The sequence below is a fragment of the Phyllostomus discolor genome, chromosome 3 (genome assembly GCF_004126475.2).
Source record: "Phyllostomus discolor isolate MPI-MPIP mPhyDis1 chromosome 3, mPhyDis1.pri.v3, whole genome shotgun sequence".
Lineage (NCBI taxonomy): Eukaryota > Metazoa > Chordata > Mammalia > Chiroptera > Phyllostomidae > Phyllostomus > Phyllostomus discolor.
The window spans coordinates 198438847-198455859 of record NC_040905.2 but is presented as its reverse complement, the minus strand read 5'-3'; the positions used below and the strand labels follow the sequence as shown (position 1 = coordinate 198455859).

The 17013-nt window shown below is 55.3% G+C and overlaps 1 protein-coding gene across 5 annotated transcripts in view; it reads left to right on the top strand.

The window, feature by feature from the left end:
- Window positions 1–17013, top strand: part of WHRN (whirlin) — a 77483-nt gene that overhangs the window by 18160 nt on the left and 42310 nt on the right. For 4 of the 5 annotated variants that reach the window (XM_028520389.2, XM_036022119.1, XM_028520380.2 and 1 more), the window contains 2 exons: window positions 6557–6775; window positions 15661–15786. In XM_028520389.2, the coding sequence (XP_028376190.1) occupies window positions 6557–6775; window positions 15661–15786 (345 nt within the window). The remainder of the gene's footprint in view (window positions 1–6556; window positions 6776–15660; window positions 15787–17013) is intronic. The other variant, XM_036022120.1, reaches the window with a different exon arrangement.

The window sequence follows — 17013 nt, the reverse complement described above, 5'->3', positions numbered from 1 at the left end:
GGAACTTGTAGTCTTAGAGACGGGATGCGTGAAAGGGATGCAGAGCCTGTAGTGTGGATGGCAGCGAAAATATAGAAGTGTGCTGAGTGCTCTTGGAGAAGGAGAGTCAGTCACAATCTAGGAAGGCTTCCTGGAGAGGGAGGGAGAGGGGCTGAATGTGAGGTGGGGCCGAATATGATATGAGGAAGTGTGGATTAAAGAAAAGGAGGGCATTTTTGAAGATGAGGAAAGTTGAAAGAGAGAAGCTAGAGCTATCTATGTGAATTAGAGGTGTAGACACTCTCTAGAGCTTGTGCTTGGGGAGAAGGAGCTGGCAGACGCAGAAAAGAAATCACATGCATTTAGTACCTACTATGTGCCAGGTACCCAGGGGTGTCCAACCTTTTGGCATCTCTGGGCCACACTGGGAGAAGAAGAGTTGTCCTGGGCCACCCATTAAATATACAAACACTAATGAAAACTGACAAGAAGAAACCGTTTTAAGTAAATGTACGATTTTGTGTTGGACCGAATTCGTAGTCATCCTGGGCTGCCTGCGGCCTGCTGGCTGCGGGTTGGAGGCCCCTGACGGCAGTTTACATTACCTTAATTATCCGCACAGCAGTTGCATCTAAAATTGTTTTCAGTGATGGCTGACATGCAATATTATGTTAGTTTCAGGTGTATAACATAGTGATCAGGTGTTTATGTCGCTACAGTAAGTCTATACCCATTGGCACCATCCATAGTGATGACAATATTATTGACTCTATTCCCTATGCTGTACTTTGCATCCCCGTGACTGTTTTTATAACTGGCAGTGTGTACTCCTCAATCCCTTTTTGCCCATTCGTACAACTCTCCTCCATCTGGCAGCCATCGGTTTGTTCTCTGTATCTCTGAGTTTTTTTCTGTATTGTTTTTTAAAATATTTTTTAGGTTCCACATATAAGTGAAATCATATGATACTTGTCTCTCTCTGTCTGACATATTTCAGTTAACATAATACCCCTAGGTCCATCCATGTTGTTGGGAATGGCAAGATTTCATTTTCACTCTCCTTTTTTAGGGCTAAGTAATATTTCATTGTGTGTGTGTACCAGACTTCTTTATCCACTCATCTATCGATCGACTCCTACGCTGCTTCTATATCCTGGCTATTGTAAATAATGCACGGCAATTGTGTTTTAATTGCAGAAATAGGCATAGAGAGGTTAGGCAATTTGCTCTGTGTCACACAGCAAGTAAACAGCAGAGCCAAAATTGGTGCCCAGTGTGTCTGGATCCAAAGCTGCAGGGAGACCAGGTGAGGTCAGGAAGAGCAGGCGTGTGCCATTCTTTCCTCCCTTCCCTATTGTCAGCCTGGGTCTCGGGACAGCTCTGCCTCCTGAGGCTGAGCATCTCTGTTTCCAAGGAGAGAAAAGCTTGTTCCCTGAGGTCTGTGCCCTGAAATAAGCTGAATGACTCAACATTAGTGTCCTTGCTCAAGACTCCTCCAGAGTACTTCTTGGGCACATGCCTCTCAGGACAATAGTCTGATAATCCTGCAACCCTGTGGTCCACTTGGTGCTTGCACTTGGGTGCATGTTTCTGGACACAGGAGCGTGTGCACATCTGAGTGCTAACGCACACCTCTAGTGCCCTAACACTGTGGCCCTCTGCAGCCTTCCCCGGTCTGCTGCTAGGCAGAGAATCATGTCAGCCTGGTCTATGATTTCCAGAGTCAGCTCCGAAGAGCAGAGTGAGGCAGATTTGCCTCTTGAGAGCATTAATCCAAGTAGCAAGTTGTTAAGTCTGAAAACATGCACATATAATTTACGTTTTTGTCATCATAATGCGCTGCCTGCATAGTCATCTGGTGATGGATAGTATCTTGGCCATGCCATCTGCCGGGTCAGATGGAGACTTCTCTGATCGGACTTGGTGGAATGCCCGCAAGTCCCTAGGTCGAGTTTCATCAGTAAACACATGATTAAAAGCGCAAGAGCATAGCACTCTGATGACCGGGCTGCCTGCAGTGAGTTCTTTCTAGAGCTTATGTTTTTTCTTTTTAGCCACAGCTCATTGAATTCTTACGTGAGAGGCACTGTGCTAATTGGGCTCCTCTACCTAAAGAAAGAATGGCATTATGATCTTCGTTTTACGGGAGAGAAACAGAAAGGTTCGGTAACTTGCATGAGGTGGCACAGCTCATAGGCAGTGGATTCAGAAGACTGGCTGATTCTGCAGGTTGCCGCAGCGGGAGAGGAGCATGGGTGGCAGAAAGTCTCCAACATGCTCAGGCGGAGCATGCAGGTTGCTCTGAGTGGGCGGCTTACCACCTGTAGGCAGCTGCTTCTGAAGAGCAGGGACCCTCTGCAGAGTCCCATTGTAAGGGCGTCTCCCCAGCCCTCAGGCCCCTAAAAGGGGCCTCCACTGTTGGTGATGGTGCTCAGTTGGGGTGTGCATCCTGCCACACCTGACATGCTCCATCTGTCCTTACCTCTTGGCCCCTCCCAACTGATAAGGCACCTCAGAGCCCCCAGGTTCAAGATCTGGTTGAAAGGCCTTGTAGCAACCCCGCCAGCACAGTTCTGAGTGCTCCTTGCTTAAATGGAAACTGAGGACGGTCTTCCACGTGCAGCCCTCCAGCCTGCCTGGAGTCTTCCCCTGCATGTGCCAGTGCCCCTGACCTCTTTGCTATCATGACCCGTGACCACCACGCCTGTCAATAAAGCCTTTCCTTCTAAATGCAGACACGACCCAGTAGGCGTTGGAGTTTAACCTGGGGCTGGACCTCCACAATCAGTGTGTCCAACCTGCTCACTCATTAACAGTTGGCAAAACTGAGGCCCAGCGAGAGGAGGCTGTAGCCTTAGGTCACCAAGCAAGCCAGTGGCACAACGGGGACATGTCTGTGTCGCTGCATCTCAGCCAGAGCTCTCCCTGGTTGCCCTGCTGCCTGAGGCTGCTTGCTGCAGCGGCTCGCTCTGGTGAGCGAGGCCGCTAGTCCTTCTGAGGACGGTGCACCTTACTGTGAGCGAGGACCACGGGATCCCCGATGGCCTGAGCCTCAGGGATCCAGGTGGCCGTGGATGTGGGTGTGGAAAGCTGGTGGGAGGCTTGCCCGAGGAGAATGCAGTAGCCAGCTCTTTTTAGGAATTATCTCCTCTGTTGAGTGACGCCCTTTAAAATAAGCAAGGCGTCGCCTGTAAATACGGAGACAGGAGGCCGGTCAGAAGGCACGAGCCGACTCCTGAGACCAGCCCCACCTCCTCGCCGCACCCAGAGGACACGCACGTTTCTGAGGGGTTGGAGCCCTTCCACGGCCTTCAAAAGGCCACTGCACCGAGACCGTGTTCCGAGAGCCTGTGCCAGGAATCTTGTTTCTCTTTAGTTTTACCAGAAAAATAAAGAAGGTGGCAGTGGGTGATGATACCCTTTCTTTCAAGACCCACTGAATGCTCACATCTATTCCCCACCCCGTAAAACCAACATCAGAGGTTCCGGAATGGCTGAAGTCTGAGTGAGCATCAGATGTTCTGGTTCCATAGGCTTGCAGTGGGGAAACGGGTGCAGAGTAGGGGTGGGGGGGACTGGCCCAGGGCTGGCCTCCTGTGCCCTTGGCTGTGCCTCTCTCTCATAGCTGTACCCTCTCTGTCCTTCCCATTTCGGGTTTCTGGGGCCCGCTTCTGTAAGATACTGGGGCCAGGCAGCTCGTGGGAGACTCAGTGACCTCCCGCGCCCTCTCCGGCGCCAGCCCTCTGTGGCGTTCTCAACAAAGGCATTAACCTCCTCTGGTTCTCAAGGTTGTTGCCTGCCTATTTATAGAACTGACCAAGAGAATTCCACTATTGCCAGCAATAGAGAATACAAATCATGCCCCACGCCTTGGTTTCATTCTCATTTTAACTCCTTGGACATAGCTTTCCTACACCTTGGTTTCCCTTCTCAAAGTGGACACGCCAGGGAAGAGAGGGGAGTGGGCTCTGCCACTTGCCGAGCTCCTACTGTGCGCACGGGCTCTGGACCTCCCCCGCACAGTGTTGTTTAATCCACACCGCCCGAGAAGTGTTCTCCTTTCGCGTGCTGCTTTGACAGCAAGAGTGGCTGGCCCGAGGACTCGGCACTACCAAGTGGCAGAAGCGACTTAAGTCCAGTTCTCTCTGAATCCACAGTTGATGTTCTTTCCCCTTGCACGCTGTGCTCCCAGTTCTAGCGCAGCCTTCCAAATCAGGGGTGGAGGGGGGCTGCAGGGTGATGCCTGTGGATGTTGGGGTTTCTGTGGGGGTCACAGATTTACTTTCTTACCCAGTCGGGCCAACCAGCCTTTTCTGAGGACCTACTGTATGCCGGGGGAAGCCTTGTGTCTCACTGGGCAGTGAGTGGCATGTGGACATGCCCACTTTGTTCTCTCCAGGCCTGGCACACAATGCGCCCTCAGCCAGCGCTCATCGAGTGAATCGTGGGGCTCAGACTCACCATCTGGGTGAGAAGCCGGGAAGAGGCAGACCAGTGGGAACAACACTGAGCAGCCGGCAGTGCCCTCGTGGAGGAGGGAGCAGTGGGCAGGGAACGGCGGGCAGGGAGACTTCGAGGGCTTGGTGACCTCAGAGGCTGCCGCTGCTGCTCCTCGCGGTCTGAGACCCACCTCCCACTTCGCTCCAGAGAAGCCCACCTGGTCTCCGGCTTCCTCCTGCCTGCATCTCAGACTTTTCACGGAGATTATTATTTTCCCAGCTGTCTGTCCGGGAGTCCCAGGGAATGCTAAAAGAACACTGTACATCTTTCCCTGCTCATCTTCTCATGAAGCTTTTTTTAAAAGCAGAATTTTGGAGAGCCGCCATCCTCTCATTATCCCTCTACTGGGGACTAGCATTTAGCTGCGGCATCGCGGGGCCCAGCGCCTCGCCGCTCACTCTCCCTCCTCCAGGAGAGGTCCAGATGTCAGGGTGTCCTCCTCACGTCCAGCCAGGGCTCCCCACTGTCCTTGAAAGCTCTGCTCTTGGCCCCACTTGCCTGCCAAGAGTCTTGGGGAGTCAGTAGAATAAAGTATGCTCGGGATTCCGGCAAGCGGGGAGGGACCAGAGAGCTGAGTTGTCCCCCCCACCTTTAAAGCGTAGTGTTGTTTTCTGAAAGCAATATACTCTCATTCCGGAACATTTGGAAAATATTGAGAGACAGGAAGAGCAAAATAATAATCACCCCAAATGCTGCCGTGTGGAGAGAAGCAATGCGGGCAGCCTGGTGCACCATTCCTCGGTTTGGTTTGGTTTTTTGTGCCTGTGTGACTTTTCTTTTTCCATAACTGAGATCATACTGTAGGGCATGATTTATAGCCTCTTGACCTTACTTAACATTAAAATAGATCACATAGCCTTGGCATTGCCAGCTCTGTGTAATGATTTTAGAATGTGATTTTAACGGCAGCAAGAACTTTCACGTGTGTAGGGACTGTCGTTTGCTCAAATGGTACCCGGTTTCGGGCAGTGTTTGCTGCTGGTCCTGGTGCTAAATGACTTTTTCTGGGGGGAAACACTTCATTTCAGCTACGGCTGCAGGAGAAAGCAATACGGCCAACCTCCGTTTCCACCCAGGGCACAGGGCCTGGCCTTACCTGCACCTGTGGTTGGTCCGTCTCCACACTGGAACATTTAGACTAGAGGTGGTATCTACCCTCTAGTTGCTGTGGGAAAGGAACTCCTTACTAGCTGTGTGGACAGGTGATTTCCCTCCATTTCTTCATCTGAATAACGGGATTTCCTTCCCCACCAGACTGGGGTCCCAGGAGGGTTTCAGGAGATAAGGCAGGCCAGGGGCAGCATGTCTGACACCTACAAGCCATTTGTACATGTTAAGCTACTGTTATTATCAGTGTTTTTATATCTTGTCTGTCTTGTCCGGTGTTTTATTGGGGTTGCCAGGACCACCCCAGATTCTGTGATGCTAGAAGGGCCCCCAGGTTCAGCAGATACTTGTACCTGCAGCTGAGGTTTAGTACGGTGGACGGATGCGCAGCGAAATGAGCGCAGGAAACGGGTGCGTGGGCACAGGCTGTGGGAGACCAGGCACACGCTTCCGGTCCTCTTCTGGCACCACCGCACGGGATGCGCTTAATTCCCCCGCATGGGGTTGTTGTCCATTGGCGACGCTCACTAGAGACCCGGCGCCAGGAGTTTCACTGGGGGCTGGTCACGTAGAGACCTTCTCCCCAAGCCCACCTTTCAGACCTCCAGGTAGCCTGGGCACAGTGAGCCCTTGTCAGTGATGGGACGGTGGGGACACTCCGAATGCAAGTTCCCAGCCGCCAGCCACGCCCACCTGCCCAGGGATGCCGTTCTTGGGCCTGCTCCGTTAGCTCTTTTCTGAGCAGATACGCCAAGAGACCATGTTTCTTGCGTCTGGACCACTTCAGGATGAGGGTGGGACAGATGTCCTCAGGTCCATGGGACAAAACTGAAGGCTGGAAAAGGAAAGGGGTTTAGGGACTGACCTTCTCCTCTGTGACTGGGTCCTGAGAGGATGCAAGTTCTGGGTCATGGGAGGGGGTCCCTCACTGCTCGCCTTCCTGCTAACCCGGTGTCCCCCCTCTTTCTAGGCTCTCAAGGGCTCCAAGAAGCTGGTCCTCTCCGTGTACTCAGCGGGGCGTGTGCCCGGGGGCTACGTCACCAACCACATCTACACCTGGGTGGACCCGCAGGGCCGCAGCATCTCCCCGCCCTCGGGCCTGCCCCAGCTCCACGGCAGTGCCCTGAGGCAGCGTGAGGGGGACCGGAGGAGCACCCTGCACCTCCTGCAAGGCGGAGATGAGAAGAAGGTGAGCTGCTCGGCTTTGGCTTTGACAGGCCCCGACCAGAGGCGGAGGGCTGGCGAGGGAGGCTGACCCCTGAGACCTCTTTCTTCTTGCCGGACCCAGAGCAGAGAAGCTTCTCAGAGGCTGGAAGAAGAAGCGTGGTTCTGTCGGGGCTCTGTTCTTTCTTTTTGACCTGTGCAGCCTGTATTACAGTGCAGGCTAAGGCGCTGCAGCCAAAGAGCCCAGAGACTGTGACTCAAACAAGATATCTCTCCCTGTCATAGTGGAATGGGGGCGGGGCAGTGTTAGCTGGTGGGCAGCTCTGTTCCACACCTTATTCTGGGACCCGGATTCCTTCCACTACCATCCTCTAGGAAATTGCCCCCCCTTGATGGCTGAGGCTGGGCCACGCCAGGCCCTCCTCTGGCCCCTAGAGTGGAAAGGGGAAGAGAGAGAGAGCTCAGTGCTTCTCTTTAAACTAGAAATGATTTAACTTCCCAGCAGTCCGGACCCAGGTACCTAGCCACTCGCAGTTGCCGGGACTTCATGAGCTCTGGGCCTTGGCAATGCTGGTCTCGGGCTCTAAGGAAGAGAAACAGGTCCTGGTCGCCTCCACAAAGTGAGGATTTACTAGCACGGTATTGGCAGTCCCAGAATTGAAGCAGAGAAACTCTCAGAGTACACTCTCCAGATGAAAGTGATCTCCTCCCTTTTTCTCTGCATCCTTCCCCTCAAGAGTCTCATCCCAGGAAAGTACATCTGATTGGCTGACGGGGAGGGCTGGGCACTTTGATTGACAAAACCACCAAGGCTGTAGCTGGTGCGGGAGGGGTGGTCGGGATTTTGTAACCTGAAGAAGAGGAGGAGTAGGGGCATCAACAGATGCCCCCCACAGAGCCATCCCCTTCCCAGACTTGACCCTTTCTTAAAATATTGAGGAAAGGGCTGACAGATGGTCCCCCCTGATTTAGTTTTGGGCTGCAGTCTGGGGGCCATTTGCATCGTGCCCCCTAGTCGCTCCTGGGACCAAGCATGTCATTCCTGCAAAGAGCTCTCTGGTCTTTTAGGATCTTGGCACTGACGGCCTGGAGGCCACACAGCTCAGAGGTCTGGGCCAAGCGCCTTGCCTCTGGAGACTTTCTCGGTTTTCCTTTCCTGTCGATAAGACCGTAACATTTATTTAATGTGTTTGTGTTCTTTGTGCTCAAACGTCAATATGCAGGATGAGGCAGAGATGGCAGCAGCTTCTGTGCCAGGCGGCGGGGAGGGGGAGGTGGGGGCAGCAGGGTAGCCAGTTGGTCTGTACCCCGGGCCCCCTGGGCTTCCTCAGGGTAGGCAGGGCTGGTGGGGGCTCAAACCCTTGCCCCACCAGTCTTGAGAAAACAGCAAGGCCTGTGGCATTGACTCATTGTCAAGGCCGGCCTTCCAGGGCTGGGCAGAGGACTTGCTCTATCTTTTCTCCGAGCCCCTTCCCTAGTGTAGGGCATGGTCTCAGGGCAGTAATTATGGTGGATGGAGAGCTGGCCGAGGTGCTGGACTCTGTGCTTGCAGCATCTTCCCGAACCCTCACGGCCACCCTGCAGGCAGGTGTTCTCATCCACATCGTACAGAGGGTGGATCCGAGACTCAGGGAGCACTCGGCAGCTAGGGCCCGTTCAGCGAGGTGCCCCGTGCATCCTGAGTGAGCACCCGGAGTGCCTGATGCTGTCACGGGAGGTGGGAATAGAGATGTGGACCCAAAAGATGGGGCTCTGCTCTGGGGAAGCCTCCACTGAGTTTGGAGGTCACGGGAGGAGTGAGACGACAATCCCAAAATGAGCATAATTGAGCAGGATCGTGACAGTGGTGAACACTGATGGGACAAGTGCGATCAGGAGACGGGAACAGAGAGTGATGGGGAGGGAGGCACTGCTCTGAGGAGATGACTTCCGAGCCACCATGTGCCCCCTGGGGGCTGACAGTCCCAGGCAGCAAGGACAGCATGTGCAAAGGCCCTGTGGTGCGAGAAAGCATGACATCTTCGAGGCTTAGCAAGAAGGACCCTGTCCCTGGAATTGGGTAGATGCAAGGGTTGGGAAGAGGTAAGGTGACCTCTTGGGGTGATTTATACAGGGACGCAGAGGGCAGAGGCTTAGGGAACTGTGCTCCCGGAAGGACCCACATACCTCACCAGGGAGGAAATAGCCTACACCGCACCAGGGAAGCCTTCCCAGATAGCACAGCACCAGACTGGAGCTTCCACCCTCCCCTCACCACCCTATTCCTCCTCTGGCTGATACAGCATGGAAACCCCCATTTGCCTGTTGAGAAGGGCCACAAGCCCTCCCTTGGGCTCCCTGGGCCTGACTCTCTTCTGTCCAGTGGACTGGTCTCATCTCCTAATGTTCCAGCTAGCTGTGGCCAGACCCCCCATGGATGTCCCCTGCCAGACTTCAACAATCCCAACACAGCCCCAGGGGGACACAGCTCCTAGGGAAATGGGCTTTCAGAGCCATAGCGACGTAAAAATCGCACACGTGATGAAATTCCCCTGGCAACCCCCTCAGCTGTGCTCCAGAGTTGGCTCTGGTTTTGCAGCCCTTCCGGTGAGGTGCTTTTCTCCACGCTGAAGGGCGAGAACCGTCAGGAGGCTGAAGGAAGGCACAGAGGGAGGGGAAGGACACGCAGCTCCGTGCAAGTCGGACCCGTCTGCTCGCAAGACACTGTCATGTACGCAGAGGAGCAGAGGGCCCGGGCGCAGGGTGCTCATGGCTCCAGCGTCCCCTTCTGTGCTAACCCCCTTCCTCTGTGGGCTGTGATAAAACCAGGACAGCATTGCTGTGGGGCGGGGAGTGGTAAATGGGGTAGTGTCAGTGCGGCAGGGAGGGTAAGACCCTGGAGCCAGGCCGCCTGGGTTCAAATCCTTGCTCCGCCACTTGCCAGCTGTGTGCCCTTGCACAGTTATGTAACCTCTCTGAGCTTCAATCCCATCTTCTGTAAAGTGGAGACCATAATAGGGCTGATTCTCCCCACCACTGTGCAAGCTCCGTGGTGGTAAGGACCGTGGTTCTGTGCCCTGGTACACCCAGCATGCCTGGATTAGTGCCTGGCAAGGCATAGGCACTCAGTAAGTACTGAGTGAACGAATGAATTAAAATGGAAACACATTGCCAACCAGCCAGTGCATGGTAGAGGCTCAACATATATTTGCTGAGTTTGAGTCGAAGTCCTGTTTGATAAGACCCTTGGACACACTGTTCTTTGCAGAATTACGGAGGCTTTAACTTGGAGGTTCTCATGAGCCCTTCCTTGGGTTCAGTTGGTTGGCTAAACAACTCTCAGAACTCAGTTTACATACTGTTTACCAGTTCGTTATAAAAGGATACGACAAAGGAAACAGCTGAACCTCCAGGTGGAAGAGATGCACAGGGCAAGGTGTGTGGGGAGGGGCACAGGCGTCCATGCCCTCTCAGGTGAGCCTCTCTCCCTTTCCCTTCACGTGGCCGCCAACCCAGAAGCTCTCTGAAGCCCACGCGTGGGGAGGTTTATAGGGGCTTCCTCATGTAGGCGCGATCAATTATTAACTGCCCTTCCAGCCCCTCTCCCCTCTCTGGAGAGTGCATGGGGGGAGGTGAAAATTCCAAGCTTCTAATCATGGCTTGATCTTCCTGGTGACCGCCCTCCACACAGGAGCCACGCAGGAGCCACGCAGGAGCCCACCCCACCCGGAGTCACCTCATTAGCACGAGATGCTCCTGCTGCTCTTGCCACTTAGGGGTTCACAAGGGCGTGAGGAGCTCTGTGCTAGGAAGGGGGATGAAGACCAAATGTACATATTTCTGGTTATAAATCACAGTATCACGCCTGGTTGTAGAACCTTCTGACCGAGTGACCTTGAGAGAGTCACTTAACCTTGGGTGAGCCACTTAAGCTTCCCTCTCCTTGATTTGGGGACGGTCACGGCGGCCACGTGGGGCTGTTTCAAGGATTAATGATCATGCGTAAGCACAGAGCACAGCGCCTGGGACATAGTAATTAATTCCAGTGACAACCATCATTTATTGAATGCCAACTAGGTGCTAGGTAGCTTTTGTATGTTTTTGCCCCAAAATGCTGATTGACGTCATCTTCTGGGGTTGCTCATATTGCTTCCTGAGCAGGATTGGGATTCTGGGGCAAGGCAGAAAGGGGGCTGGCCGTGCCTGCTCCTTGTAGGTTTTTCGTGAGAATTTTGCTGGTGGGGAACCTGAAGGTCAGAGAAGTTGTAGGCTCTGCCCCACGGTTGCTGCAGACTGTGGGGCAGAAGCAGAATTTGAACTCAGGCCTCAGGAGTCAGTGTGGTGCCTGGTTAAACGCCAGGCCTCTGCTAGCTCTTGGCCCTGTGACCTTGGCCACATCCTGTCATCCCCCCCCAGCCTCAGTTTTCTCATCCAGACAATGGGGGTAATCAGAAAAACCCCATAGGAGTGGAGAGAGGATTAAATGAGGGAATAAATGCATGTGGAGTGCTGAGCCCAGTGCCTGGGTTTAAGAAACACATAGAGTGACCAATTAATCTAGTGAGTTACTGTGACTACATTCATATTATTGGTGACAGTGGTGTTCTTTTCGCAGCACCAGGCTGCCTCTCCTTCATGCCCTTCCCCATCGGTGAATTTTCTTTCTGACCAAATGCTGGTTGCATTTGCAGCCAGCGATTGAGGCAGATTACTCTGTGGTTGATGGGGCTGTTATTACAGTTCTGTGATAAAGACTCCGTTTTATTCCCATGTAAAGGATTTATGGGGAGGTGGCGGGGGGGGGGGGGCGGGAGGAGCGTTTCCATCTTTAGTATTCAGAGGGGCTGCCGTAGATGGCTTGCTGTCATCTGTGTGTTCCTGGGCTCCTCTGGGGCCTCTTCCCCCAGAATCTCTGTGTCCAGGAGCTGGAGGGACCCGGTGAGGGTGGGGTAGCAGAGGGCCAGGGAACCAACCCCAGGTCACCCAGTGAGCAGGGCTGGAATCGGGCTTGTTCCACGCCCTGAAGGCACAGCGTGGAAGGGGGCGCTGTTCTTCCCGGGAGGGTGGGGTCCAGGCAGGACCTGGCTGCTCTGTCCTCAGCCTGCCTCCCTGCTCCGAGTCCTGCCTCAGGCCCCTACCGCTGTCTTAAGGCGCACACCCTCTCCAGAGTTATCTCCGGAATTCGGGCCTCTGTGCTGTTCCCCCTCCCCAGCAGTCTTTCCAAAATCCCAATCTGAGCCTCTCTGACCCCCCTGTTTAAAGCCCAGGCTTCTCGGCCTGGCTCACAGCCCCCCACGTAGGCTAATCTTGTCTCTCCCTCACCTTCCCCGCTACACTCCCTACAAACAGAATGCTCCGGCGACCTCAGGGGTCTGTGTGCTGTCCAGGTTCTGAGCTCTTGCCCTCCTTTTGTCCTGTCTGACCCCCTCTGCCTTCAGGATTCTGAGGTCCTATTTCCAGAAGGCCCTACCCGAGGTCAGACTCCCGGGAATGGGCTCTGAGACCGAGAGCTCCCTGGCAGAGGTTTATAGGAAAGGGCCTGGGTTGATACAGTGACTCCCCAGCGATGCCCGTCTCCTCCTTCCTGAATCCTGTGCAGATGTCACCTTCCGCGGCACAAGGGACTGTGCAGATGTGATTGCGTAAAGGATCTTTAGGTCAGGAGGTTCTCCTGGATTGTCGTGTGAGCCCAGTGGGATCCCAAGTGTCCTCAGAAGGAGAAGGCAGGAGTGTCAGAGTCAGAAAGAGACGATGTGGTGCCGGGGACAGGTCGGAACATACCACCCCGGCTGAGGAGCTGGAGGAAGGGCCTGCAAGCCAAAGAAAGCAGGTGGCCTCTAGGAGCTGGGAAGGGGGTTCTCCTCCTTGAGAGCCCCTGGAAGGAATGCAGTCCTGCAGAACCACTCCAGACTTCCGGCCTTCGGAACTCGAAGGTAATAACTCTGTGTTCTTGGAAGCCCCCAAGTTCGTGGGCGTGTGTTACAGCAGCCCTGTGCTGCCCTGGGATCGTGCTGGTGAAGGTGTCAGGGGTGCAGGCCTGGGCAGAGGGGAGGGTGGGCTGTGATGCCCTCGCTGCAGAGGCCTCGGCCAGTCTCATGAGCACTCTGGAGCTGGGGCAGCCTTGCTGAGTTGTCCTGGATTGAGGCAGGCTCAGGCTTTCTCCCCTCTCCGGTCATTGGGTGGGAGCTGCTCCCGGAAGGGGTTGACCTCAGGGCGGCAGGAGGGACTCCCGCTGTGAGTCCTCAGCAGCCAACACTCCAGCCCTGGGGCTCTTCTGAGGACAGGGACCTGGTTAGAGTCTCCTCTGAATCTGGGCTGGGCACCCACTTGGGGCTCGGTCAGCATTTGGATGGAGCCTAGTGATCGCTCATACCTGAGTGACCCTTCCTAGCCCGTGAAGCAGCCCAGGTTCATTATCTCTGAGGCGAAAACCTCCTCTCTCTTTCCAGGTCGTACTTGCACAAGCTTAGCGCAGTGGCTTGCCCGAGAGGGCCATTTGGAAGATGAGAGCAGTAGCCAGCGTTTTCTGAGCACCTCAGCCAGGCGGGATTCTAAATGCTCCCAGTACATGGACCCGTTCATCCCCCACAACGACCCAGCGCAGCGGGTGTGATTGCTTTCCCCATGAAAAAACTGGGGCCTGGAGAGGGGGAGTGTCACTGCCAAGGCTGAACTTGGACGGTCGGGCCCCAGAGCGTGCCCCTGTCACCACCGCACTGTCACCTCCCAGATACACACACCTGCATGTGATGAGGGACCGGGGCTGGGGGTCTTGAACCTAGGTCACCTCAAACCTGCCCCAGCCCTGGAGCTGGCTCTGTACTGGGGCAGAGAGGGGCAGGTCACGAGGACTGGCCAGTTAGGTGTTCCCATGTCCAACCTCACATGTCCTCAGAGCCTGCTGTTTCCAGGAGGACATCTGTCTCTCTGACACTTGTGGGTGACAGCCCTCACAGGGCCCTGGCAGCTCTGTGGGCCACACAGGTGCCCTTTTCGCTAAAGGTCTGTCTGAGGAGGAGACCGGGAGCCGGCTCTGGACTTGCAGGGCTGGGGCCGCTCCACTGGCAGCACCGCCTCGCCCCTTCCCACTGAGGGGGGTGGGGCTCCCTGACCTACAGCGGCGTCTGCAGTCTCAGCAACAAACGCCATAGAGCCACTGTCTACTGGGCTGTCTCCCAGCAGCGGCCTGCCAGCCGGTCTGCCAGCCGGTCTGTGGCCATGTGGCCTTGTCTGCTTTTGTCACGTGCAGTCGGTCTGCCAGCCGGTGGGAGCCAGCTGCGGCCGTGTGGCCTTGTCTGGGTTCATCCTGGGCAAGATGAGACCAACAACGGCCAACACGTATTGAGAGGTGCTGTGGGCCGGAGACAACCCTACGTTTGTCTCTGAATTTGAGCCTGTCCACAGTCACCTCATAAGGTGGACACTGGGTTCATCCTCACTCTCCAGGCGAGGAAGCCGGGGCATGGAGAAGTTAGTTAAATAACACGTCCAGGGTTGCACAGCTGGGCCCCTCATGGGGCATTTTGGACTTAACCACCTGCCTCCTGACCCCCAGGGAGGTCAGACAATGAAGTGAGATGATATATGCACAAGGCTTCTCCCAGTGGCTGGTACAGAGCCCTGGGGAACTCGTAGGTAAAGGACTTCCCTGAAACAGAAAGGTGGTTGGACAATTTCTCTAACTCTGTGACATCTGCCCTCCCCTGGTGCCTGCGGGCAACGCCCCCTCCTGTGGGCAGTCACATTGGGCTCTCTTTGGGCCCCTTACATGTCACTGGGTCTTAACTTGTATGGGGTGTTTTCTGCCTTTGGGGGCTAGGTTTCAGCTGTCCTAGCCCCCCTTCTTTTCTATAAATTCCTCTCTCATATCCAAGGCACACTTGACCTGAACGTTCCCGCAGGCTTCCAACCTGCCTGCAGTCTTCCCTGCCCATCCTCCCAAGTCCCCGGCTTGCCCCCGGCACTCCCCACTCTGGGTACAGTGACTCACCTCCACTGTCACGAACGGAGCATGCTCCCCTACGGCAGAGCAGTGACACCCGCTGTCTTGTGTCCCTGGGAGGCCCCTCCTGCCGCTGCCCCTGTCCCTGCCCCTGCCCCTGCCTCATGACTCCTGCTCACTCTCTGCTCCCATCACAGACAGGAAGCCACTTTGACCACCCCCACCCCAAGTCAGGACCATTGCCTCTTTTCTGTATCCACACGGTCCCCGAGCCACCGCCCCCCCACCAGATCAGTGCTCTGATCACACTGTTTACTGGTCTCGCTGCCCCTCTAGATGGAGACTCTGACAAGTAGGATGTGTCAGAGTCATCTCTGGTCCCCTGGCCCAGCGCTGGGTCTGAGTGGTCCTTGTGTTTGTAGAATTAAGGGCTACTGAAGCAACACCACTGTGGTTTGTGAGGATGGGTGGCAGAGGTGGAAGACCCCTGGGAAGGCAGGAGACTCCTGGAATGGCAGATTATGGTGCCCTCAGCCTGGACTCAACCTTGATCCTAAGGAGGGAGGCTGGGAGATGCAGAAGTCAGGGGTGGAGACCCCAGGGCCTGAGCAGGCCCTTCCCGACTGAGGAGTGTGGTCAGGGGTGGCCAGTGGAGGCAGAGGAGTCCATGGCCCCTGGGGTGTGAAGACCACGTGACTCCTGAAGTGATGCGGAGCTCTGCGGTGAGCATCAGGGCATCCCTGGACGTCGCCTCCTTCCTGTTCCTGCTCTTGTAACTGCCACCCAGGGCAGGAGAGGGACATCCCCCTAGGTCACTCAGCGAGCTGGAGGCAGAGCTGGGGCCGAAACAAGAATGTTCCAGGGCATCTTGCAGACCTGACTCAATCAAGGTGCCCTGCAGGGTTGGGGCGTGACCCTGCAGCTTGCTGCTCCCCGAAGCTCATGGCGCCCTTCAGGCCCTCCAACGCTGCCTCCTGTCCTTCCTGCAGGTGAACCTGGTGCTGGGGGACGGCCGGTCGCTGGGCCTCACGATCCGCGGGGGAGCAGAGTACGGCCTCGGCATTTACATCACTGGCGTGGACCCGGGCTCTGAGGCAGAAAGCAGCGGGCTCAAGGTGAGAGGCCCAGCTCTCCCGTGGGAGGGGATGGGGCACAGGGCTGCACTCGTGGGCCGAGGGAGGGAACCGTCTGTGCGCTGAGCTCTTTGAGGCCGACTCCAGACTTGCAGCACAGCAGTCAGCACCCACCTTAAGGTTGGGTGGGTCCCAGCGAGGTGCCCTTCCCTGGCTGCAGCCTCTAGTCACAGCTCAGAGCGAGTGGCAGGAGCTGTGCGCCCGTCTCCCTCCCATGCCCCAAGTTCTCCCAGTCATCCTCAGTGCAGGGTGGCCTCCCACGTGGTGCTGGGCAGTGGTCCAGCCCAGGCTCTTCATGGCTGCTATTTTGCAAACACTGCTGCTGGGCTGCGATGGCCCTGACTCGAGAGTTTATTATAGCACTTTAGAGAGGGAAGAGGAGAGAAAGCTGCAGGCCGCCTTGGGGTTGTGCTGGGGCAGCTTTGGTGCTGGCATTTGATTCAGGGCAACAGGCAATTATTGAAATAGTATTAACTCACGTCTTAAAGAGTGCTGTGCTTCTTCCAGCATTCGTAATTGACTTTGCATTGAGCTTCACATTGACTTCACATGTCATCTCACCGAACCTGCAGGCTGTCCTGTGGGGTAGGTCATTACTACCCACATTTTCCAGCTGGGGAAACTGAGGCATAGAGCAGTTAAGCAGACTCGCCAAGGTCACAGGCCAATGGGATGAAGAGCAGGATTGGAGCCCAGGCAGGTTTAATCCCACACGTGGGGCCATGGAACGCAGCATGAGACTGTGTCTTCGTACAAAGGGCCTGAGTGCCCCGCCCATGTGGGGGAAGCCGATCGTCTGCACAGACGAGGAGAAAAGGTCACAGTGGATCAGAGTGGCGTTCAGGGGCTCCTCTGGAGCCACGCTGTGGTGCACAGCTGGCGTGGTGCCGAGACAGAGCGTGTCGGGGTCTCTTGGCAAATACAGTGGAGTGGGAGAGTTCTTGGTCTGCAGCTAGGAAGACTGGGTCCAAACCCCAGCTTGCTGCTTTTGCTTTAATAGCTGTGTGACGTTGGAGAATCCCTTCAGCTTCTCTGAGCTTGCCTTCCTTTTCCCAGGGAATCCTAAAACAATCACATGTCTTTCTCAGGATTACTGAAAAGATGGAAGGAGGAATGAACTAACAATATTAAAAATAAAGGTTAAACTTACTGAGTGTCTAAGTTATGGATTGAATGTCTGTGTCCCTCCCCCCCACCCACCCACCAAAT